This window comes from Rattus norvegicus, chromosome 14 (assembly GCF_021556685.1).
Source record: "Rattus norvegicus strain SHRSP/BbbUtx chromosome 14, alternate assembly SHRSP_T2T, whole genome shotgun sequence".
In the NCBI taxonomy this organism is placed as follows: domain Eukaryota; kingdom Metazoa; phylum Chordata; class Mammalia; order Rodentia; family Muridae; genus Rattus; species Rattus norvegicus.
In genome coordinates, this window is record NC_141547.1 from 103,990,388 (window position 1) to 104,015,000 (window position 24,613).

At 39.3% G+C, this 24,613-nt stretch overlaps 1 protein-coding gene across 4 annotated transcripts in view; it reads right to left on the minus strand.

Annotated features, from left to right (window-relative positions):
* Positions 1-24,613, minus strand: part of LOC100909672 (uncharacterized) — a 550,676-nt gene that overhangs the window by 164,458 nt on the left and 361,605 nt on the right. Inside the window, exon 5 of one of the 4 annotated variants that reach the window (XM_087584607.1) lies at positions 15,468-15,582. The exons of the other annotated variants lie outside the window; for them this stretch is intronic. Within the exon in view, the coding sequence (XP_087440733.1) occupies positions 15,468-15,533 (66 nt within the window). The 5' untranslated portion in view covers positions 15,534-15,582. The remainder of the gene's footprint in view (positions 1-15,467; positions 15,583-24,613) is intronic. 4 annotated transcript variants of the gene reach the window in all.

Sequence of the window (24,613 nt, forward strand, 5' to 3'; positions counted from 1 at the left end):
TGAGGAAATAAAACTGTCATGCCAATCCTGGACTTTGTTCTTCCAGATTTTCATGTCACAATTAAAAAAGCATACATTTTTCACTCCAATCCATTCCCACATCTCTTTTTCTGTTATTAACAGCTGAACATAATCCTAATTAATACACTATTCATCAACATATGTTGAATGCATAGCAAATACTGCCACATGTATATCCAATCAAGAAAACTAACTAAATAAAATTAATAAGCCAATAAGAGTTTCATGAAGTCCTGTGATTTTTACTTGAATCCTTAAATATCTCTGACCATTGCTGTCCATCTGAATAAATAAATAAATAAATAAATAAATAAATAAATAAATAGACTTTCACGAGATAATTTATTTAGAACCTGCTGTTTTACAAGGAATGATTTTCTCTGAATATTCTTCTCTGTCTGATTCCTGACTCTGGAAATGTGCTATGAGCATCACAAGTAAATGTTGTAAGTGGCTGACAGAGAAAGGCTCTGAGACAGCACCCTCTAAAAATGAGTTAGCCATCCTTGATTTCTGGGTCCAAGGAGATTGGAGGTTCTATTTACTAGGGGAAAGAGGTATGCACTCAGAGCTGATTTTTGCACAAAACTTGGTATTTTCATGCAGCATTAGGACTGGCCAGAATCACATTAACTATGCCCCTTACAGAAATTGCTGTGACCCTTATTTCCTGCATTTGGACCAATTGTCAATTGTCTTTGAATGCAAAGAATAGAAGTGATCTCTGTATGCAGACAAGCTGTGTTTCAAAATGGACAGCTGGTTGTGAGCACATTACAGAAAGGGCCAGAGTCCCCCTCCAGAGGCCCCTCACTTCCCTCCTCTTATTGCCTAGAAAATGCCAAGAAAGTTTAAAATTAATGGCAACCAATTGAAAAAGAAAAGGAAATCAAAGAAACATTTATTCCTTGTGAAGTAGTCCCATTTTTTTACCTTTCCATAAAAGCATGAATGGTTTCTATCAGTTTTGCTCTTTGTTGAGGGAATGGGGAAGAGAAAGGCATATGCGCATTACAAACATATTTCTAAGCCCCAGCAAGTATTTTGTTACTACTTTAAATCTCATAGAGGTAAATACAGACAGAACCATACATTTTCACAAATCCTGTTAGCATTGCTAACGTTGACATGTGCTATTTATTAACAAAATCAGATTTTTAAAATATACATACACAGCACAACAATATGAATATAAGGCTTGCCTACAATATTTGTGAACACCCGATTCCACTGTATCCTAAAGGCTGGCCAAGGTTAGTAGTAGCCTGAGGATTGTAGTAACACAGAGGAGGGACAATGGGGAGAGGGTCAATGTGCTTGGTATGGCGTCTCCTGGACACCAATTGAATAAAGGAGGTATAGTTCTCACATTGCCCCCAGTTGGTCAACAGATATTGCTCTCAAACATACAGTTAATTTGGAGCAAAATTTGAGATAGAAGAATTGGGAGTGAATTTTTAGATGACTGAGGATAACGATAATCCCATTAACTTAAATACAAAGATATGCATCACACTAACAGGCACCAGTGTAACTATTTTTATTTGTATGGGGGATAGAACCACATTTTATTAGCTTGCCAGCATCACTACCTGAGCAGTTTGATCCAAGTCAACTCAAAAAGAAGAAATGGAGAACTCTTCCTTTTGTAATATTCAGGAAGGAGAATTTTTTTTTCTTTGCAATGAGGTTGTGTGTATAAGAGATTGAGGGGAGAGGAGTAGGTCGATGGGGTACTGTTAAAATTCAACAGGATTGGAGCCATGTTGCTGCCTTCCATGCTCAGGGCTGACATTATGTTCTTTGAAAGAAAGCTGCTTCAGCATGTCTGGTTATCTCTCATCCATCCAACTTCACCTTGTTAGGTGTACAATGACTTTCACTTAGAATCTCTAAAGAACGGAGGAAAACACACTTAACAATAAACTTTGGGAATGGCTGTTATATTGCCGTTACTGCTTCCTTTTCCTGCTCCTCAAAGGGAAATGGAAAGATCGCTGGATGATGTGTGGAGATGGTAACAATTCTGCTGCCTATGTTACCAGAGACATTGGAAACCCGTATTCTTACCAAACCTGCATGTAGGAAAATGTGAGCATTCCCAAAATTCAGATTGCATCTACAATCCTAGATTGTGTAATAGTATACTATCCATTTAACTTTATTGTAATTGATCCAGGTCAGCTTTAACTATACTCACAAGGAAGTCAATAAACAAAGATTAATAACTTTTTATTTCTTCAGCTTGTTTATTAGAAACAATAGATAGTTTAAATAATACGAGCAACACAAAGGACCCTGAGTACTTTCCTTGGTAAAATGCTCTATTAAGGCAAATCAGATTTAAGTTGGTGAACGAATGGACTTGCTTTGATCTGCCATTGGGCTGCGGTTGGCATTCAGAAGTGCAAACGTTGAAACAAACAGGGCATCCATATGTCTGTCTTTTCTGAGATACATTCTCTGTATGACATGCTCAGTAAAGCTCTTAGTCTATACCACTGCTAGCTTTTGCAGCCTGGTGGTCCATGGACTAACCACCTAGTACGAATGAATGGAACTCTGTAAATCAAGAACATTTGCATTGTGATAGAGCAGTGAAAAATTCCTTCTTCCAAAGGGTGAGGACAAGCCTCACCATAGTTTGTGTGGATTTGAAGATGTGATAGCTCAGAATTTGGGGGTGAAGATATGACTGGGCATGGAGTCCACCTGGCCTAGACATACAGTAGGATGAAGAGGGCCCTAAATAATCAGTCATTCCTATAAAGTTACCCAACCATGAGGAAGTATGAGGTCAAGGTGAGGTGGTTAGGACAAGTGGCCAAGATGAAAAGTTTGGTTTGCCTGGGAAAGGACATAGGAATGGGTTGTAAAAGAGCTACATATAATTAAGGAAGACTTTTTAAATTGAAAAGTAAGACATATAAGTGTGGAGCAGCTATTTGATCATCTATCCTGGTGACAAGTAGTGACAATATTTAGTGCTACAGGTGAACATGTGTGTGCACACACACAAACACACATACATACACACATACTCTCACAGATACACACACAGGCAAACACACAGAGATACATCCACACAAAGACACACACACACATACACACACACACATGCAGACATACACAGATGTGCACAGACATATACATACATGGGCACACAGGTATACCCAGACACACACACACAGAAGCACACAGGTACACGCACAGGCATATATAGACACAGACACACACACAGTCATACAAACATGCATACACCTCACCTGTATGACCACTGCCAAATTGCCTCATATGAGAAATAGATTTTTTGATGCCTGTGGTTGCTGTAATGAATAGGAGCCAGAAAGAAAGATTTTAGCCTGGCTCTTATCGGTCCGATCTTCTTTGGAGATTGTTTTCACAAAGGAAATTGTCATTTCTCCTCTTATACATCTCCAGACTCCAAATAAAAGCATGCAAAGCAAACCAAGGGGAGCCTATATCTATCCAGTCTGATGGCCACCCTGATAGCCAATCTAATGGCCTGTCTGATGACTAGTCTGATGACCACTCTGATGGCCAGCCTGATGACTGGTAGAGCCCCAGTAGACACTTGTTCTGCTGTAGAATATTTATCTCAAAATAACACTCCCTGTCAGTTACTGGATTTGACAAAGGAATTCACATGTACCCAGTGACTTTGGTTGGGAATATACTTATTATCTCTTAATATCTCCTCTGCTCCATTCCTTACATGTAGGTAAGTTATTATCTCTATTTCATTGGTCATTTAATTCAATTTTAATTTAAAAATTAAGTGTCTATATGGAAAGCCCTAAAGGAAGATCAGGAGATAGTACCATGCAGTATGAAGAACTAGTTCATTCATAGAGAATCCCAACTAACACAATACATTGAACCAACATGCAAAGAGACAGAAATGACTAAAATATGACGGATAAAGGAGTGGACAGGAGCAGGCAGGCAAAGATTTTAGAAAGACTGAAGGAGAACACAGAGCAGAAAGAACAGGGAGATCCTTAGCAGGAACTAAAGAGGGGTCAGGAAAGATGAGGAACAGAGATGGGAAATGAGTCACATGTGAATATTGGGTGAATGAAGAGATAGATTGGCTTCTAAAACAGTAACACTCAGTAGGACAACATGAATGGTTTCCTAAGACAGAGCAGAGATGAAGAATAAGGCCCCGTACACTTTACTCTGAATTCATGTTGTGAAGGACTGGCATCCAGCCTGAGGTGCCTGTGCACGACTGACAACACAAGGCAGACCCCGAAGGCTCGTTCGAAGGTACACAGAACTACCGTGGAGTTGGAAAGCATGTCTTCCCGCACAGTATTGGTAACATGTGGGCTATTAAGCATTTTTGAAACCAATCTGTCAATATGCTTGCAAAAGACACTTTTATTTCATCAATCATTTTCCAGATTCCTGGCTTATATAAATTCCGGCACAAGAATCCAATACAAATGTATTTATTAGTCTACTGCTTTAAAGCAGTTTTATAAGAGAAATAACTACCTACTAATATAGATGTGTCTGGCTGTTCCCACTTAGATGCAATGACTGTTATCTAAATCCAACTGACCTGAAGAGTACTCATGCTATAAAGAACTAAAAATATACTTTATGTACACACATTTATACATAGGCATACATTCATGTGCATAGTTACCCTGCCTTTTGTAAAACAAATGTAAAATTCTTACACAATTAAAATGAATATTCATAAATAAATATGCGAAAGGTGACTCATTAAGTTGTCAAATGTCTGGTAGAGAACAGAAACCAGAAAGCAATATTTACCATAGCGATTGTTTGGTATAAGAACTTTTTGGAAAACTTATAAGTGTTTAGCTTTTAAGTAACTGTTATCAGTGTCAACTAACGCAGAATATGTACATTATCAAGAAAAAATAAATCCAGTTGCAAAGGACTCATATAGAATAAACCCATCTATATATAGGCTTCCATGTAGAAGACAGTATAAATGGATAGATAGCAACAAATTGAAAATATGTACATGTGTGCATGACTTGCTTAGCCACTTCCATGATTCTTGGCTTTCTGTTGCTCATTACACATGCTTATTAGAGGAGCTGCTGGGAATGCAACACTGTCCTAAGCTGCTGGGAACTATTCTATGCTTCTTACTTTTGTTTTGTCTTGTCTCAGTTCGTTCCACTGAGAGTATGTCACTCTACAGCACAGGTTGGCTTTAAGCCTGCAATCCTCCTGTCAATCCTCCACTCCTTTATCCGTCATATTTTAGTCATTTCTGTCTCTTCGCATGTTGGTTCAATGTATTGTGTTAGTTGGGATTCTCTATGAATGAACTAGTTCTTCATATTGCATGGTACTATCTCCTGAGTTCTGGTAGTACAGGTGTGAAGTTCTATTCCTTCCTTCTTTTGGGCTAGAGGTCAAGAGTAACAAATGCTTAGCTGCCTAAGGACAGTCTTGTGCTTTTCCACATTTATAGTGCCCATAGTGTATGACAAACACAGTGATTCTCATGTGACCAGAACTTAGTGAATGTCTCTGCTCACTGACAGAACAAACAACTGCTGTGGGTGTATAGTTTGAGGAGATGCCTTGGCTTCCCATTGGTAGACAACTGGACTCTTTCTAGTGGCCATAAAGTACAAAGTTAACAGGAGAATGTTCCCGACATTTGATAGAGAATGTCTTCCATGAGGAGACACAACCCAAGATGTTTCAAGAAGATTACTGGCATGCCTTGGTCTTAGGGAACACAGATGCTAAGAAAATTAAAAATCAAAAGTCTGTAACTGAAATGTCAGGGCAATCTTTCACTACAGCATTGCACGTTCTGGGGAATGCCAGTCTTTTGTGTGTGCTGTTGACCTTCTCTCTTGAGTTTTTAGTTCCCATGTATAAACGAAGCATCTCCCTGAAAGAGCTGGATCTATTTGCCCATGGGTTTATGACTCTTGTTTATATAGGTTGTAAATCCTTTTCAGGAATTACAAAGATACCTTGCTGTGCTTTTCCTAAGCTGTTTGTTTTTGCTATTACTTTACATATTGTTCTGTGTGTCCAAGATACCAGAGATCTGTGCATTTGGCTCAGCAAAGGTCTCTCTACATTTCCTATATTAATGTTGAATACCACAGCTCATAAACTGTAGTAAAACCAACATTCCACCCCAGGCCAGGTTTTTAACCAACCCTGTGAATCAAGTATTTAACCTTGAACAAATATCCAAGGCATTGCCTACACATAATGAAATATAACTTTGTGAAAGATTGGATTTTTTGGGGGGTATCCAAATTTGGGGGAAAATAAGAAGAAAGTAAAGAAATAAAATATTGATAAATCTCCATGCTAGAGGCTGGTTGAAGAAGTCACCTGAATCCTGGAGATAAGATTGTCTTATATAGTTTCAAACAATGTGTGCAATAATTAAAAACATGTGTTGATTTGATCAGTGTTAATTGCTTTAGTTCATGTCTTTATAATTAATAATGATGACAGTAATAGGCCATCTTCTCTGTGATCTTAGATTCCAATTTATTTAAAAGGACTTTGATTGATAACATATAAATATCCTGACTGTCCCAAATATTCCTATCATCTGAAACCACATTTCTATTTAAATTTCCTGATGGAAATACTTAGCCCAATGTCACAAATGGAAAAGTAGCTCAATCGCTACCTTAATGGAAGTCCGGCTTCTCTGTGCACATCCACTGAGTCCTTTCCCTGTGCACAGCTTCCTCAGACTCCTCTTTCCTTGAACACTTCACTGTCTACCAGTCTTCTTTCTGTTTCTTTTGCTTCCTCCCAAAGACCATGCATGCAACAAAGTTTAACTTTTTAGCCTTTGGATAGTAGAAGAGACCATACCATCAGAGAAAGGAAGATAAATTGTAAATTGAAGACTATAATCTATTTATGTTTCCTGGCTGTCCTTATCCCAGGCAGATCCCAACCAGTCATTCGTTCCTTAGATACTGAACCAGAAGTGTAGGCACCCATTTTTATTAACTATCATGGTAAAAGTCTAGTTTTATGGCCATTTTATTATTCAGAATGATATTATTCTTTTCTTTTAATTAATTTCAATAATAGGTCCAAAGGATTTTTGCCTTTCTTAGGAGTAAGGGCTCCTCAGAGTATTTTTTCCAACCAAAGGCATTATCTTCCTCTTAATCTCACCATCCTTAGCAATTAATAGATTTTTTTAATTGTTTTGAATTGTCAAGGTTCCAACTCTTTAGGCAGGCTGGTATCTCAATGCTGCTGGTGGACGTTTCTTACTAAAGGTTCTGTTGTTTACTTGATGTAGGACTTTGAAAAGCTTCCTGATCTGTACCAAGTCTAGCCTTCTGTACAAAACATCAGGCAACATAATAAATGGTAGATCAGGCATGGAGTGTGGGCATTTTATTCTTCTGCCAGTCTCCGGGGATTTCATCAATAGTTAGTCCCAATAGTCAGCCTGGATGGGGAATCAGTTTCTTTAAAGCCATGTCAGGTCACCAGAATTCCATGGATAATAGACTTCTGGAATACACAATTCCACAGATGGAGTATCCAGGGATATAATGAAACCATCTGCCCAGCACATGCGACTATACTTGGAAAGTGACAAAGAGTGTCATTTCAATTTCCATGGCTTTACTTACAGTCATGATAGTTGTAATTGTGTGCGTTAGAGAGGGTGTGCATTCATGTATTCTCCTGTATGTGTACATATACATGTGGAGGCCTGGTCTATCAATTCCTATGGACTTACTTATAATCATGATAGTTATAATTGTGTGTGTTAGAGAGGGTATGCATTCATGCATTCTTCTGTATGTGTACACATGCATGTGGCGGCCTGAAGTCTATGCCAGGTCTTCCTTGGTTGTTTCCCATTGTTTTATGATAGAGGGTCTCTCCCTGAACCTAGAGCCCACCAAGTGGCTAGACTAGATGACCAATGGGTTAGAGTGAAGGGATTAATTTGCCTTGTATCTATAGTGATGAATTACAGATCTATGCTTCCACACCTTGTACAGGCTACTAGAGAACCCATCTTGACTTTACCATACACAATATTATGTTCTAAGTATATATTCTTTGTGAAATTAGTTATCAATGTAGTAGTGAGATCTCTAAAAATTAAAAATAGAATTATTTTAGGACCCTAACCCTAACCCTAACCCTAACCCTAACCCATGCTCATTATAGATTCACAGTAATCAAATCAGTATGTGAAAGACACATTTATGTCACATATCTGTTACAGCAGTACAAAATAAGTCAAGGAAATCAACTCAAAAACCCCCAGGATAAAGATAGGGAAAATGTGGGACACAGACACAGTGGAATACTATTGAGTCATAAAAGTGAAATCTTATCATTGCAGCAACATGGATGAAGCAGAATAATGTGTTAAGAGAAAAAGGCCCGGCAAGCAAAGCTCTAATTTTTGAAAGCCTACTACTCCACAGTTTCAGAATACAGGTCTAAAATTGGACATATTAAATATCAGTATTCTTGTTTCCAGATGCTGTATTTTCCCAGGGTCATCTACTTCAAATTTGTATGGCTTAAAATACATTTTCTACACGGTACCCCAATATTTACCCATGTGTTTCAGAACTTTTGGTAGCTCGACAACACATGGCACATGACTGTGTTCTATTCAATAATAAGCCTACTGCTAAAAGACCTCCCAGAAGACACAACTGAGAAGGAACAACTATGACCTCCAACATTCACCTTAAAGGCTGGCCATGCCCTACTTCTCTTGAGAACCATTTACGAACCTGCCATTCATAAATATGTCCAACCCCTTTTAAAATCCATTTATATCTCCTGCTAGAATCACCTTTTAGGATAATGAGGTCCCTTATTTTATTACCTCTGTGTGAATTAGTGTTCTCTTTCATTTGTCCTTGGCTGACCTCCTCATTTGCCTGAGGCTAATGGACCCTTAACCATCTTTAAGTCGTCCATCTAAGATGACAGAAGATTTAGAATATGAACATTATTAGACCTACAGATTCAGTGTTCTTAAGCAAACAATGATAAAGATTTGGTATGGTTGGAACTGGTTTGATGCCCTTTTCTACTTGAATTTAGAAGGCCAGTACATTTGGACCAAACAGTGATACTCTCTGAAGGTCTGTACTAGATTAGCTATAGCCTTATACTAAACATATCGCCTACCCTATCAGCTTGAGACTGTTCCCGTGGGAAGCTATTAACGTGGTAGCATCAGATTAAGTAAGACTTTGGGAAGAGATAAAGATTCAGACAACCATTAAGGATAAATAAGGACATAATTTTAAAGACACTGTTGCAAGAAAAAAAACCTAAGGATCCTGAATTCAGAGATGGAAAAACACACTAGCTCTTCTCTGGGTAAGGACACGCAGCAATCACAGAACTAGGAGCAAACCTCATTATTGGAAGTGGCATATAAAGTCAAGCTGATTTCCACGCAAGTAACTTTTCTTAGCCTTATGAGAAAATCAATATGTATTTTGGCCTGAAGAAAATATTCTCAAACTGCACTGAAGGAAAGCAATAACCTCCTTCTTCTATATGTACCTCATTTACGGAGGTGTCGCAACACACTGACAGGAACACAAAGAAAGGTTTTGTTGTTTTGTTTTGTTTTCTGTAGCTGATTTCTCGTTCTACTCTCTATCAGACTCTTCTTTTTTCTTTTGACAATCCATATCCTGATGATAATGTCTTGGTCTGTCTTCATGAGTCTACAGTTCCCTTTGGTAGTCACGGTGGTTTCCTCTAGGAATCTCTATTGGTCAGCACACTTTTGACTTGCTCCATTTCTGAAGATGGCTGGTTCACCCCTCCTTAAACAAGCTGGTGGTTTCCTGAACTTGGAGGTCACCATATTGGTGTTGAACATTGTATAGTCACCCAATTGGCTTGGTGAACTATAGCTCCAAAATCCTAGACTCTGGTGATCCTCCTGTCTCAGCCTTCTGAGTAGCAGGGTAACAGGTTTGGCCAAATTACTGTCTAAATATTTATATTCATACCCAGACAAATGGTACTCTCGCTCATAATCAGAGAAACTTCTCTTTGCCATGACCAGTTAATTCAGAGACTCATGGTGAGGCAAATTGTTTAGAATAAATGAAGGTTTTGTGCTCATCCCTGAACAGGACCTTTATATAACCCCATTATAAAGCTCAGAAATAATGGCAGAAGAGAGAGAAAAATGTAAGAGCTGGATGGTAGGGAGAAGTCTTGAAATACCATCTTCAGAGAATGGCACAGACATTGCAAACAATTTCGTAGTATCTGCAGTTGCCTGCACTGAACCACACAAGGCTGGGCCTGTCAATGGCCATTCAAGGATTTGGGAGGGACTACTAGGGATTGTTTCTCCCTGATGAACTACTGAGTAATTGAAAGATTTGGGGGAAGTGAGAGTAATTGTCTTCAGTTTCTTGCCAAATGGTGGACCCACTACACTCCAGTGAGTCATTCCATATTTATGGATATGCAATTGCTCCAGGTGAAAAACAGGAACTCATAAAACAAAATAGAGTGTGAATGTATGAAAGGAAGCTACGGGTAGGTCGGGAGAAGGCAGGGGTGACATGGGTAGAGGATGAGTGAGTAGGGTGATAGAAAACCATATACTATACACATGTACAAAATTATAAAAAAACAAACTTAATCAACAAAAAATCACTATTTTTTATTTTAAAACTTCAATCTTAAGTTTGTCTCCAAGTCCCTCTCTCCCTTGAGATACAGTCATCTGTAGTCTTTAACAGCTTAAAAATAAGACAGGGATCCAGAGTCTAAAACATTTCCTAACACGGTTATGTGGTGAAATAGTTCCTCTCCCCCAACCACTAGGCACTGGTAGACTTGCTAAATCCTGTACAGTTCTAGCCATCCTACTATGCACCCTGCATGGCAGACAGTACTCTGCCCACTAACTAATGGTTTCTCTTATCCTAAGAGAATCCCCGAAAATACACTACAACAAATATACATGTGTTATAGTTTAATTCTGTTGCCATGATGATATTATAGCCAAAGATAACTTAGCAGGGGAAAGATGTAGATTGCCTTACACTTCCAGATCACAGTCCATCATTGTGGGAAACCAGGGCAGGAACTCAAGTGGAAACTCTATCAGAATCTATGAAGCAACACTGCTTACATAGTAGTTTATGTCCATTTTCATTGGCTTATTTTCAAACTGGCTACTTAAAACACTCAGGGAAAACTGCCTAGGGATGGTTCTGCCCACAGTGGTCTGCGCTCTCACACATCAATATTCAATCAAGACAAATTCTTACACTTTCATAGGCCAGTCCAATATGGGCAGTCCTTCAGTTTAGACTTCACAGATGAATCTGGGCTGTGTCAAATTGAAGATAAAACCTCAATAGAATAGCTGCCAGTTTGCCAGTTTCTCCTATTAATTGGAGGAAAAAGATTTATAGATAAATGTCTTCTCAGGAGACTCAGGTTGTAGGTGGTGGTTCTCTGTTTCTGATTGGTCTCCTGTTTTCTGAGTGATGACTACAGCGTGTGTGATGGTGGGGGTTATGCATGTAACATTTGTGTTCTGCCAGGGTTGGACTAGGAATCATTTTGCTAAAGAGACTTACCTCAGCTTCTACTAAAGCTAGTTCTCCCCTTGAACATTCTCTAAAAGTCAAAGTTCTGGTCAAGGGTTTACTATGTGTCTCTGAAGCTATTTGCCACCAACCACATATATATTATACATGTGTGTGTATGTATATATGTATAATATATATGTGTGTGTATGTATATATATATATATATATATATATATATATATATATATTTGAGTGTTACTATTCATATTTGCAACAGATTAAAGGATATACCTTGGACTTTTCCTTGAAAATCAGCCCCTCCATCCATTTTACTTGTATTCAGAATTAGGCACTACACAGTTTATCACTGTAACTATGAACAAAACAGAGGAGGTCATGTCGGTCTGTATGTTTATGGAAGTGCATATTTGAGGCATCTGTTTGGGATGCCTGGCTCTCTTGGCTTGCTGTTTGTCATGACGTCTTCAGGGCTCTGCCCAAGATTATAAATCTTCTTCAGAAAGACTTGCTAGAAATGGCTAAACACAAACTTAACCTGTATTCGATGTACCTAATACCTGCAGCCCTGTAGACACAGGTAAGCTCCATAAGCAACAAACAGAAGTCACTTTAACCAGCAGTTGAATCTGTTCACTGTCCTTAGTGTTGATTAAAATGTATAAAAATAATCTGTCTGAAACAAAGCCTTTTTGGACATTAAGCCCCAGGAGTCTAGCACTGTTTACGTAGAGAACAGTATGTCTCAGCTACTGGTGACACACAGAAGCATTTGGGATGAACAAGCGCTGAGTCATTTTAAAACTAACCAAGTACTACAAGCAGTTATCACCCCGATACATTATTTATCGCCAGGGCCTCCTGATGCCTGTGCTTACTGCGGAACCCTCCTGTGATATTGAAGGCCAAAGCAGCGTCTCTCCCTAACAACAGTGTTGTATCTTTGGCAACTCGAGCAGGGACTCGGAAAATCAATACCACTTCATGAGCCAGGTCTTGGTCTTTCCTTTTACGAGGATTCTGTCAATGCAAGGGGCCATTACTGTACTTTAAAGGCATGATATAAAATTGCTTCGACAAGATATAAGACACACCGTTTGTAAGAACCTGGTGAGAGTATTTTAGTCAAAGTTAAATAGTTTCATCACGTAATTACTTCTATTGGCAAAGCTCCAGCAGAAAGCGAGCGCTCTTGGAGGGGTGTGCTTTCTATCCTGGCTGGGGACTGTCAGGGAGGTCTGAGGATTGGATTCAGGTTGTTCTAAACAAGGTTAAGCTGTTAAAATGGAGGCAGAGCCCAGCATCTGACGCCCTTGGCAGGGAAACAACAACAGCATTGGCAAGTTGCTCCACCCCCACTTTTTTTTCCTCCCCCAACTAAGTGGTCTGAAAGTTGCTTTAGTTGCTATAGAATATTTCATCCTAATTTTCAGTCTGGAAACACATTTTCTAAGGTCTGTTTAGGATTTATTCAGGGAGAAAAGGGAACTCTGTTAGTTCCTCTAACCGATACCTATTATATGACAAAATTTAACTTTTGTGTTCTATGATGTTTTATGTGTTCCACTAAAACCATTAGCTAGTTGTCTCCTCATGATAAAATTTAATCACTTATATAATATCTTAAGATCTGATGACAGTTTTGTGCCCATTTAAGTTTGCTCTCATTTAAAATATATGGCTGTTATTTAAAAAAAAGCTTTGGGGGCAGGTAAGGCGTTGACAAGAAATTCTGTAACTGTTGAGTGTTTGTGTTTTGCCCAATAAGAATGAAAACACTCACAGAGAACTTGCTTTGGATTTGAGAAATGGATTCATGCTAAACCATGAATCGCACTTATACCACAACTGATGACTGAGTGCACCCAAGCTTCAGTCCCACAAAAGCTATTTGAATGCTATGAGAGTACCAATTTGACAACAACTTAAATAGTAACAATGAGAAGCAGGGTCAAAGGGCATGCATATATATTGTAAAATATATATTGTAAAAATACAGGGAAGGAACTAATCACATTAGCCTCTTTGTAGTCAGAGACTCTTACAATCCACTTCCAAGGGACATGGCCCACGTTTGGATGGTTGATAAGGACCAAATAAACCTAGAGACTTCCAATCATGACATTTCTTAGTCATCACACATACTTATTTTAGAGTTATTCTATTGCATTATGAATGTATAGGTCTATTATTAGATTCATTAGATTCATAACGATTTGGAGTTAAGTAGCACTTCTCATTCTGGTCCATAACCATTTTCCTGAATGACCTATTTTATTTTCTCCATGTGCTTTTAGTAGGAAGTAGGAAAAGGGCAAATGTCATTTGACCCTATTTGCTCATAAGGAAAATCTTTCCCCTACAGGTCAGAGACAGTAAATGAAGAAGAACTCTATGTATCCTAGTTGTAATAGATAAGTTTGTTAGGAGTCAGGTCAACTGTATACATTGTTCCTCATGACACTTTTAGCAACTAGAATAGTAGTCAAAAGAAATAGTTGGTGAAATAATGAATAAAGAGACAGGTGAACTGATCATTGTAGTCACAGAGAATTGCTCAGAATTCTATCAACATCCCAAGGTAGTGCCGGTGAAAGTAGGGCTATGGCAAACTATACCTCCAAGCATGAAGGTCGCTATACTCCTCATCCAAAGACTTTTCCTTGGTCTTATGTACATGTATGGATATGAATATGCTACCACAGGTAATAGTTTCAGAGAAATAGGGCTTGTCACCAGCCCCACTCCAAAAATACCTCTGCCTTTACAGAAATGCAGAAACATACTCTAGATATAAAGTTTTCTTTCCGCAGTGAAACACAGGTCAGGGATAGGAATGTCTCTAGAATAGTATTCAAGTGTGCTATGAGGAGAGAGACTTTCACAGCAAAAATGATGAGATTACCTACACGCCCTTCATTAACCTGTCAGCTACAAAGGCACTGGGAAAGGATGGGGTTCCATGGTCTTACTTACTTCGTCCAGTACTTACTTCGTCTGCTCGTTTGCTATAATTTTGTACAGATAAGCTATTTTTATATTCTGTTTATTTAAGAGCACCACCCTGGGCATCATGCAGCTTTCAGGACCCTTCATCCTGAATGTCACCTAGCAGTGGAAGTAAATTTATTACAAAGCTTCAGGGTCGCAATGGACTTCCTGTTTTTCACAGGGCAGTAGATACTTCTCTTCCGCAGAAGATCCATTATTACCCATGTTTTGAGAATAGGGCTACCAGTTTTCTGTTGGTAGAAAGCCGAAATTAACGGGAAGAAAACCAAAATATCTCATTCTAAATCCAAATAATTTGACCAGGAATTCAATTTCATCCCTTCTATTGACCAGAATGAATGTGGCTCAAACTAAGGACAAAGGAGACTGGGAAGAACTCTCTGTACCCAGGAGGGACAAGATAATGATATAGGGATTACTCATCTCTGGTTTCCAAAGTAACTCTCTAGCACTGTTTCACACAAGTGGACCTAGAATAAGTTTGTCGGCTCTGATGATCAAGAACACCAGAGTATCAGCGTCCTCATTGCCAGTGTATAGACTGCAGGAAAATAGATTCTGTGCTCTAAATCTCCACTGAGAAGACAGCAGTGAGAAGCAATGACTAGTCTTTGGTAGTACAAGTGCCAGAAGCTTTTGGATACTGAAGGAGTTTTGCTCCCTGCGTGCTACAAATAACTTAAATGCTTTATTCCTCAAGCCTTTTCCAGATCTTAACTTCTGGTTAGCTTCTAACTTTCTTCCCACACCACTTCTACCAAACCACAGGTACGAGCAACAACTGTTCCAAGACTCAGAGCACACACAGATGAACTTGCCTTTGACCTGAACCCTTACCTGCTGCACCAAAAGCTTTGTCTCTATCTGACCAATGCCTTCTTCAAGTCCGTATTCAAATGCCATCTCTTATGTAAAATGCTGAGATTTCTAATGAACTTCAGATACAGGTGACCTGGAACATAAAGGTGTGTATATAAACGCAGGTGACACCAAAATTTAAAGTTGGAAATTCTCTCTCTCTCTCTCTCTCTCTCTCTCTCTCTCTCTCTCTCTCTCTCTCTCTCTCTCTCTCTCTCCCTCTCTCCCTCTCTCCCTCTCTCCCTCTCTCCCTCTCTCTCGGTATGGCAGAGATAGCTCACTCAGAAGCACATGCCCCCATCTCTCTGTAGATCCAAGTATTGTAATTTTCAATTTTCTGTTTAGTCTAAGTGTTTTCATAATTGGGATGAACTGAGAAAACTCCATGCTACTGCCGTTAAAAGTCACCTTTCCACCTGGGCAATCCAATGGTCCGGGCTTTCAAAGGTGTCTGAATGACTTCTCCCCAGAGGGACTGAGCAGAAAGGGGATGTGCTTTGTAACACTACAGGGCTACTGACCTTTCATTGTAGCCAATCTGCAAATGTCAAAGCCATGAGCATCTCTAAAGAGAAAGCTACTATTTAAAAACAGATGTTTAAAATAGAGGGCCTTGAGAGCTGCCCTCTCCCCAGACACACTTGCCAGCAATTCTGAAAAGCACTAAATACAAAACATGAGTCATGCCCCTGCCCTCTTTCCACTTTAAGACTAAAAACAGAATGCAGAATGAGGTTTAACCTTTGTTTACCCACCTTAAGACTGAAGAGTCAATCCCCAAGAAAAAACATCCTAGAAGATGAAATGGCCTAACACTGAAAAAAGAAAGTAGATATACGAATTCCTCAATTGTAGCTGGTGGCTGCAATTCCGAAATTCCTAATTTTTATTTTTTCAGTGGGGGGGGGTGTTCCAGGACTAGGTTGGACTTGATCCATTTGGCAGCTAGGAAACTCATCACCATCATCATCATCGTCATCATCACCCCACCACAACCATCACCACCACTATCATCACCACCACCATCAGTCACCACTACCACCACCACCTCCACCACCACTACCACCACCACTACCACCACCACCAATCACCACCACCATCATCATCATCACAGTTGTTACTCTGATGACCCAAAGTTAGATAGGAAAGAAAAGTCTAGATTTGAAATTCTGTGTTAGAGGGACTCCCAGAAGCTAACTCTTACGAATTCAACATTCCCGATGCAAGTGTGTCATGAGGTAATCTCTCTTTACTGTGGTAGTTTTAATATGCTTGTTTGTCCCAGGGAGTGACACTATCAGAAGATGTGGCTTTGTTGGTGAAGATGTGGCCTTATTGGAGGAAGTGTGTCACTGTTGGGTGGAGAATGAGAACTGAGACCCTACTAACCACACGACAGCCAGTCTTCTCCAGTTTGACTTTGGAACGAGATATAGAACTCTCATCTCTTCCAGCATCATGGCTGCCCATCCTACCTTATTGATAGTGGACTGAACCTCTGAGCCTGTAAGCCAGCCCGATTAAATGTTGTCCTTTATAAGGGTTGCCTTGATCGTGCCTTTCACAGCAGTGAAACCCTAAAATATTCACTCATCTGAAAGTTTGTCTGAATTTTTAATTCATCCAGCAAATAACCATGCTACGTGGATACAGAGTGCTAGGGGTGGGGCTCGTGAAGGCACATAAGTGCATCGGTGATGAATGAGGTCCCACACTGGTGACTATACGAGCGAAGTACAAGGCAAGGCCACTGAGCATCAACACCCTAGAGTCTTGGGAAGAAGCTCCTCACAGGATCTGTACTGGTTGTGAACACCACTCCATTAACAATGGAAGCATCAAAGATTGGTTTTCCTCACTGGGGATTCAGCTGCAGGCCCAGGATAGGAGGCCACAGAGGGACATCCCTCCTATGAGTCGGGAAAAGAGAGGCTTTCCTGGCTCCCAGCATGGATGGAGCTGGGGAAGGCAAATGGACTTTCTTTTTGCTTGTGATATGGCGAATCTATTTCCCAGGAGAGAAAGCTAATAAGAGAGAATCATTAAGATGCAAATCCTCTCTGAAGAGGAAACAAATGGATGAGGGATAAATGACTAACAGAGAGCCATTTCTGCAAAACAGGAGGGGCAGGAGCAGGAGAAGAGACAGAGAGGGAACTGGGATTCCGTCCTGCTACACAATATAGAGCACATCCACACCTCAGTCAAACTGGGTAGCCGAGTTACAAGTGTCACCTTATACAGGCATTAGCCAGCTTCTACAAACGTCAGATAATAAATATTTACAAGAAAAAAAGCTGACATAAACATATAAAATCAATCGTTTTCAGGCTAACTTTAGAAAGAAAAATGATAAACAAAGAAATAATCACTACATGTGTGACATGTTTCCTCCCAACTGCAGGAATTCTTGGCACTAGGGACTGATTTCAAGACCTCCATGGCACTGATCTGTAAGTATTTGCACCTCTTGTCTACAATGCTTGCTGCTGTCTATACCCCATTCACAGCCCCCGTGTTCCTTATGGCATCTCTAAATTATTGATAGTGCAGCATGAATGCTGGGTAAATAGTAATTGCATTGTTTAGAGAAAAATGACAAAAGAAACATCTGTTCACATCAATGCGTTCCCAAATATCCTCAATGCACAGTAGACTAGAGGCATAGTTATGGAAGGCTAATGCTTTCAAGTCTCCTACTGTACTCTGAAGCAGCCATAGAAAGATGTGAGGGGAAAAGCAAACCACGAAATCTTAACAATCTGGAGAGACTTGCCTCCAAAGCCATATTTCAGGCCTCTACCTTGGATGGTCACAAACCTGTGTCCCCAGGACCAGTGGCATCAGTATCACCCGGGAACTAAAATTGTGGATCCCAGCCCCACTCTGATCCTCCTAGAGGAGAAACTTAGAGATGGTTGTAAGAGTCTCTTATTTGTTTTCAGTGAGAGAATCAGTCTCCCTCCAATGCATGTAGTACTTTGTTAATGGCAAGATTCCATAATGGAAAATGTGAAGAGTTTCTCCTTTGTCCAAACAGAAAGGGAGCTTCATGACTGCATGTGTTTAACTTCAGAAGATCGTGTGCTTCCCTGCTTGGCTCATAGGCACTTTTTGTGATGTGTCAGATGAAACCATTATGGAAGCAATACACCCTGCCTGGATATGAATTGATCATGTAGAGAATTCCAGAAAACACTAAGAGCCGTTCTGGTGAAGGAGAAATTTGTGGATGACAAGCTTGGTTTTCTTAATGGAAAACCAACAGGCCTGTCTTCAGCAAATGGTGAGCAGTGGATTAAAGAGGCATTAAGCTGCCTCCTTTGCCATTTCAAGTGTGCATTCAAATTCAAGACAGCATTTAAAATATTAAAACATCCAGTGAGTTTATTACTAGCTCATTTAAAATGGCGACCATGAAAAATTTAGTTTAAGCTATCCAATAAGGGCTCAGGGGATGCTTAAAAACACACAGAGAGATAACTGAATTTTTAAAGGGAGTTCCTTATTAACTTTTCCCCCTCATCTGTTACCATAGCTATTTTCCAGCTGTATAAACAGTCTGGAGAGTATGCCCTGAATGAATTCACCGTTCAGAAAACAACATAATTACAGCCATTCCAGCAAACTGAGTGCCAAAAAAGTTACAAATTAATTGAAGGTTAGCATTGAAAATTAAATCCTAGTCAGCTTGAAGTCATCTTTTAGGCTCCTTCCTATAGAATTAAGTAGGGAATTCACTCCATATCAGTTTGGCTGACAGAGTTCCAAAGATCAGGTGGATGAATGGCCTCCTCTCCAACCACCACTTTCCTGGGATCTGATATTGCTCATTTCAAGGGGCGCTTGCCAAAGTAGCTCACAACAGGCTGTCTATGATTTATGCAAGACGTGGGAGAACTTCCTCCTCTCCTCTAAGTGTCTAGTGATTAGTGAAATATCAATTCATCTTGCTCTGAACTATTTTGATTGAGGCTATTGAGAGACACTATCAATTTTTTTTTTACTTTTTATTCTATTTTTTTTCAGACTTGCAAAACATTTGCAAAAATGGTACAAAGAATCCAAGTACAACCTTTATCCAGATTCCCTAAATGTTAGCATATGTCAAATATTTATTAGTGTTAAATAAGTTCAATTATCAAATGCAGGAAGTTAATATTAAAATTCAGTCACTATTGAATTGACAGAGTTTACCCAGTTTCACCAGTTGTCCCCTGAATGTCCTTTCAGTGGTCTAAGTTTCCCAATAGTGCTGTACCTGGCATTCATCGTTTGTCCTTAATTTCCTCTAGTCCTATGGGGGCATCTACCCCCTCCACAGTGTCCAGACTGTGCCATGCTTCAAGATGGCAGAGATTGTATTGGTCTTTCAAACATCCATAATTTAATATGAAATCATCATAAACTCAAAAGTTAGACATTGGAAACGTGCTGAGTGGTACCTATGTTTGATAGAAAAGAAATAAACATTGTTTATATTTTTTAAAAAAATCAAATACCTTAATGTAGGTGAACATAACTCAAAAGGTCTTTGCTTCAAAAAAAAATCATTGATGGCTGAAAGAAACAACCAGGGAATTTATGTGTAGCCTTCAGATTGTCACTGTGGTCAATGTTTTTTTATTGCTACCACTTAAACAGTGGATGATAAACAGCTGGGGTTCAGTATGTCACCTATAATAGGGATTTGGGGTCACCTGTGAAACTTGCCTGAGGATTTGGAACAAGTAGGTCCTTTTCAGGTGTCATTTCCAAATCCCCCGTTGACTGTGAATTCACCAAACCACATATTAAATAAAAGTCCACAGGCTAATTCCAACTGCGGGATTTTCTCTTTTTAGGCTGCCATGATACACATTGTATCAGAACACACTATGAGACACTTGGCGGAGAATCAAAGATCCAGGCTCTAGTTGTTTCTGCATACCAACTGTTCTCTATGTACCTCATTTCTTCAGTATCCACTCTCATCTGTACAGTTCGATATTCTGTTGGATTTCTGTTGGAGAGACCATTAGAGGTGTATAGTCTAGCTGACAAACCCATCCCTTAAGGAATCTAACAGATGTGACTTTCAGCTCAGCTAGGGCACCAACCTTTCGCAGAGTCTGCACAGTGTCAACACCCACCTGCCTCACCTGAACAGCCTTGACTTTACAAAGACTCTAGCAAGGTCTGCCTTCTCCTGTTTGTCTCAACAGTTTAGTCCATCTCTATCCTATGAAAAGATGTTTGTAAAATGACCCAAAGAGGCCCCAGTCTACCCCAGCATTTGATTTTCATTTCAGAAAAACTGCATTGCATAACTGTCCATGGTTCACACCGGTATTGTCTCTTGCTGGACTTTTGGAATTAGAAGACATGGCTTTTATCAGCTGGGACACTACTATACCTCTTCATTTTTGTCATGTACAAAAGATGAAGGGGTCCTGAGACTGAAAAATCTGTATTTCCATAGTTTGGATTCCTCATCATTATATTTGACCCATGATTTCAACATTCTGGTAGCTTTATGACAGGGAAGCAAATGTTTGAGTTCTCTACCTTATCTTGTCATATACCACTAGAAAAGTAAGTCATTCTTATCTCCTAACAAAATGACCACTTAAAATAATGGACAGAAACATAACCACTGTCAGAAATATAAGCATAGTGAATTCTCTGAAAGCACCCTTTGCTTTGTTAAGTGCCACATGTTGTCACAGAATTAATGATTTCCAGTGTACATGTCTATTATTCACATCTTACCACCTCTTACAAAATGTGATGACTCTGAGAGCTTAGCTGGCTAGATCTACATCCTTTAATTGGTCAATAACAGAATGGAGAACCCTAGCTTGACCAGCCTTGGCACCAGGCTGGGAAAGTCAGCATGAGTTGTGAACATGTTCCTCTTAGTGAAGTCTGATCTCCATCAATCAGTCAGCTTGTTGAGCCCCACCATCGCTAATGACAGCTGGTTTCTGAACCAACCTGGAATGCAGCACCCGCCTTCCCTCATGATACTGTATGCATTGCTCTGATAAAATATCCTGGCAAAAACAAGGTAGAGAAGATTTTGGCTCACTGTTTCATAGAGATAGAGGTCACTGTGGTGAATAAGACATAACCATGTGCAGAGAAGGCACAGTTTCAGGAGCAGTAAGCTGTCTGGTCACATTATCAGAAAACAGACAGAGAGAACAGAAATGGGACCAAACTCTAAAACCTCTAGGTGTGCCCCCAGTGACATGCTTCCTCTAGCAAGGCTCTACCTCCTAAAGATTCCATAACCTCTTAGAAAGAGTACCCACAGCATATGATGGGTATTTCACATTCAAACCACAACATTTTATGATAATTACAAAATTTTTATTTATATAATATATAAAGATATTATGTTATATATAATTATATTATAAATAAATAATATATTGTATACTAATAATTCTGAATAATAATAAATAACAGGGCCTCACTATTCAGGCTCTGGATGGCCTAGAACTGTAACAATTCTCCTGCCTCAGTCTTCCAAGTATTCTGCAATGCCCATCACCATTTATTTCTCTTTTAATTTTAACAGCATCTCCTATGCAAACTGATTTCGTTTATTTTCTAGAACATTCTCTTGGTACTGTTTCAATGTTCTATACGTGTATCTCTTCAAAAGAAGGTATAATTTTCTTAACCGAGAGTCTGGATTATTGTTTTCAGATCATAAAGTTTCGGAGTCTCTATGAGGTTAGGTTTACTTCCTGAGATTAAAAATATTAAATTTGCTCTACTCTACTCTTCTCTTCTCTTCTCTTCTCTTCTCTTCTCTTCTCTTCTCTTCTCTTCTCTTCTCTTCTCTTCTCTTCTCCTCTCCTCTCCTCTCCTCTCCTCTCCTCTCCTCTCCTCTCCTCTCCTCTCCTCTCCTCTCCTCTCTTCTCTTCTCTTCTCTTCTCTTCTCTTCTCTTCTCTTCTCCTCTCTTCTCTTCTTTTCCCTTCCCTTTTCTTCCCTCTTGCCCTCTTCTCCTTTGTCCCTTTTCTCCCCATTCCCCTTCCTCCTTCCCTCCACGTGTTCATGGCTAGCCTTTCCTCTCCTCTTCTACTCTTCTTCCGTCATTAAACTTTTCCATGTAGAATAAAATATTAAATTTATTTATATTTTCATACTCTAAATAATTAGTAATTGACTGATATAACACATTCTCAGTTTCTGCTTAAGAATATAAAAATATGGGATAAAGACCTATTGAATAATATGTATATGTAAAATAATGATACACACACATAAATATATACACATATATACTGTGTATCTACATATATTTGTATGTTTGTGTGTGTGCATACCTATAAACATTGGTTTACTTATATAATGGATTTTTCATTTCATAAGGAAACCAAAATGAAAATCTAAAATACTTGTGGTTGGTACAATTGTATGCGCTTTGGAAACAAATTTAACCACTTTGTGCAAATCACCCAAAGGGCAAAAGTGAGAGATGCTTTTGTTAATTAGCTCAATGGGGCTGGATTGTACCAAAGATCTTAGGGCTAATGCTAATGAGTTGTCAGCTAATATTGGTAAGATGATTGTAGTTTTTTAATTTACAAAGCACTTTGCCAATGCAAAGGACTGGGATTTCAAATTTCCTGTGCCATCTGGCCCACTACATAAGGTAACAATTTCAAAAATGTTTAGAAAAACAGATAGATAGATAGATAGATAGATAGATAGATGATAGATAGATAGATAGATAGATAGATAGATAGATAGATAGATAGATAGATAAAAAGTATTCCTTTATTTTCTATTTCAGTGACTATTTTTCTCCTCAGAGGTCAATGGAAATTCTATCTCACTCATTACTTAGACTGTGGCAAGTAAAAACACAAAAAACAAAAACCACTAGAGTAAAAAACTAAATCATAAAAAATTTTTATAAGTAGGTATGTGGTCCACAATTAAAAACAGGCGTCATGAAAGCCGAACCAGTCCCTACATCACTGGCAGGCTACCTGCCACAATAATCTGATGTAGGATTTGTCCCAGTGATGATTTCTGTTGATTTAATATTTACTTCAGGTATATCCTTCACCTCTCTTTAATGTTTAACTTTCAGAGGATTTAACATAGACTATATTTGAAAGAAGGAGATACTGAGTTATAAAATTTGAGCCTTTCTTCATGGTTCAGTGTCATGACCATGACCCAGGACTGGTCTCCAGCAGGCCTGTTACTTAAATCCTACCCTCTGTCCTGATCTGTAACACACAAGCGGGGGAGTTAAGCAGCAAAGCATGGACAAGGCCTCAAACATAATAGGAACTCACACACACGAGGGCTTTGCTTGACATCACTACGCTGAACTTACCTTAATACCCTTGGGGCTCCTTGGGGAAAAGGGAAGGACCCTTTGCAAACAAGACAGGAGTCATCTAGAGTTGGGGATGTGAGTTACTGGTGTCAGAATGTCTGTTATCTTTCATCCTATAATACTTTTATTTCCTTTTTTGTGCTTGAGCCGGAAAGCATCCCTTCCCTACTCTGCTGTCAGAGAACATGAAGAGCTATCAATCATGGTCTACCCATTCCGTCCACTCACTATGCTCTTTATTTTGTATATCATGAATACTGGTATCTTTGGAGATCTGGGTACTTTCAATGGGCCATTTTAAAACCAAAGAGGAGAACTGGAAAGATGGCTCGGTCAGTACAGTGTTCACCAAGCAAGTATGATGGCCTAAGTATGGGTCTGAAGCACCCACATCAGATAACTGTGCACTGTAGTGTTTATATTACATTGATCCTGTTGTGCAAATCACCCAATGGCCTAGGTGTAATCCTAGCACTGGGGGGCAAACATAACCAAACCCTGCAGCTTGCTGGCCAATCAGCCCAGCTTAATCAGTGAAGCCCCAGATTCAAGGAGCCCCTGTCTCAAAAGAGTAAGGTAGATTGTGAGTAGAAAACTTCCCTGCCCATCTTCAAATCAAAAGTCGGACTTACCATAGCTGTCTTTCTTTTTTCATATTTGATAACTTTGTCAGCTCCTACCTTACCAGCCAAGAAACAGGAGTGGGCTACAAAATTCTTTGCCTCATTTGGAGAAAAACAATAGCAACTCAGCTCTCCATATTAGTGTTTGCTTGCC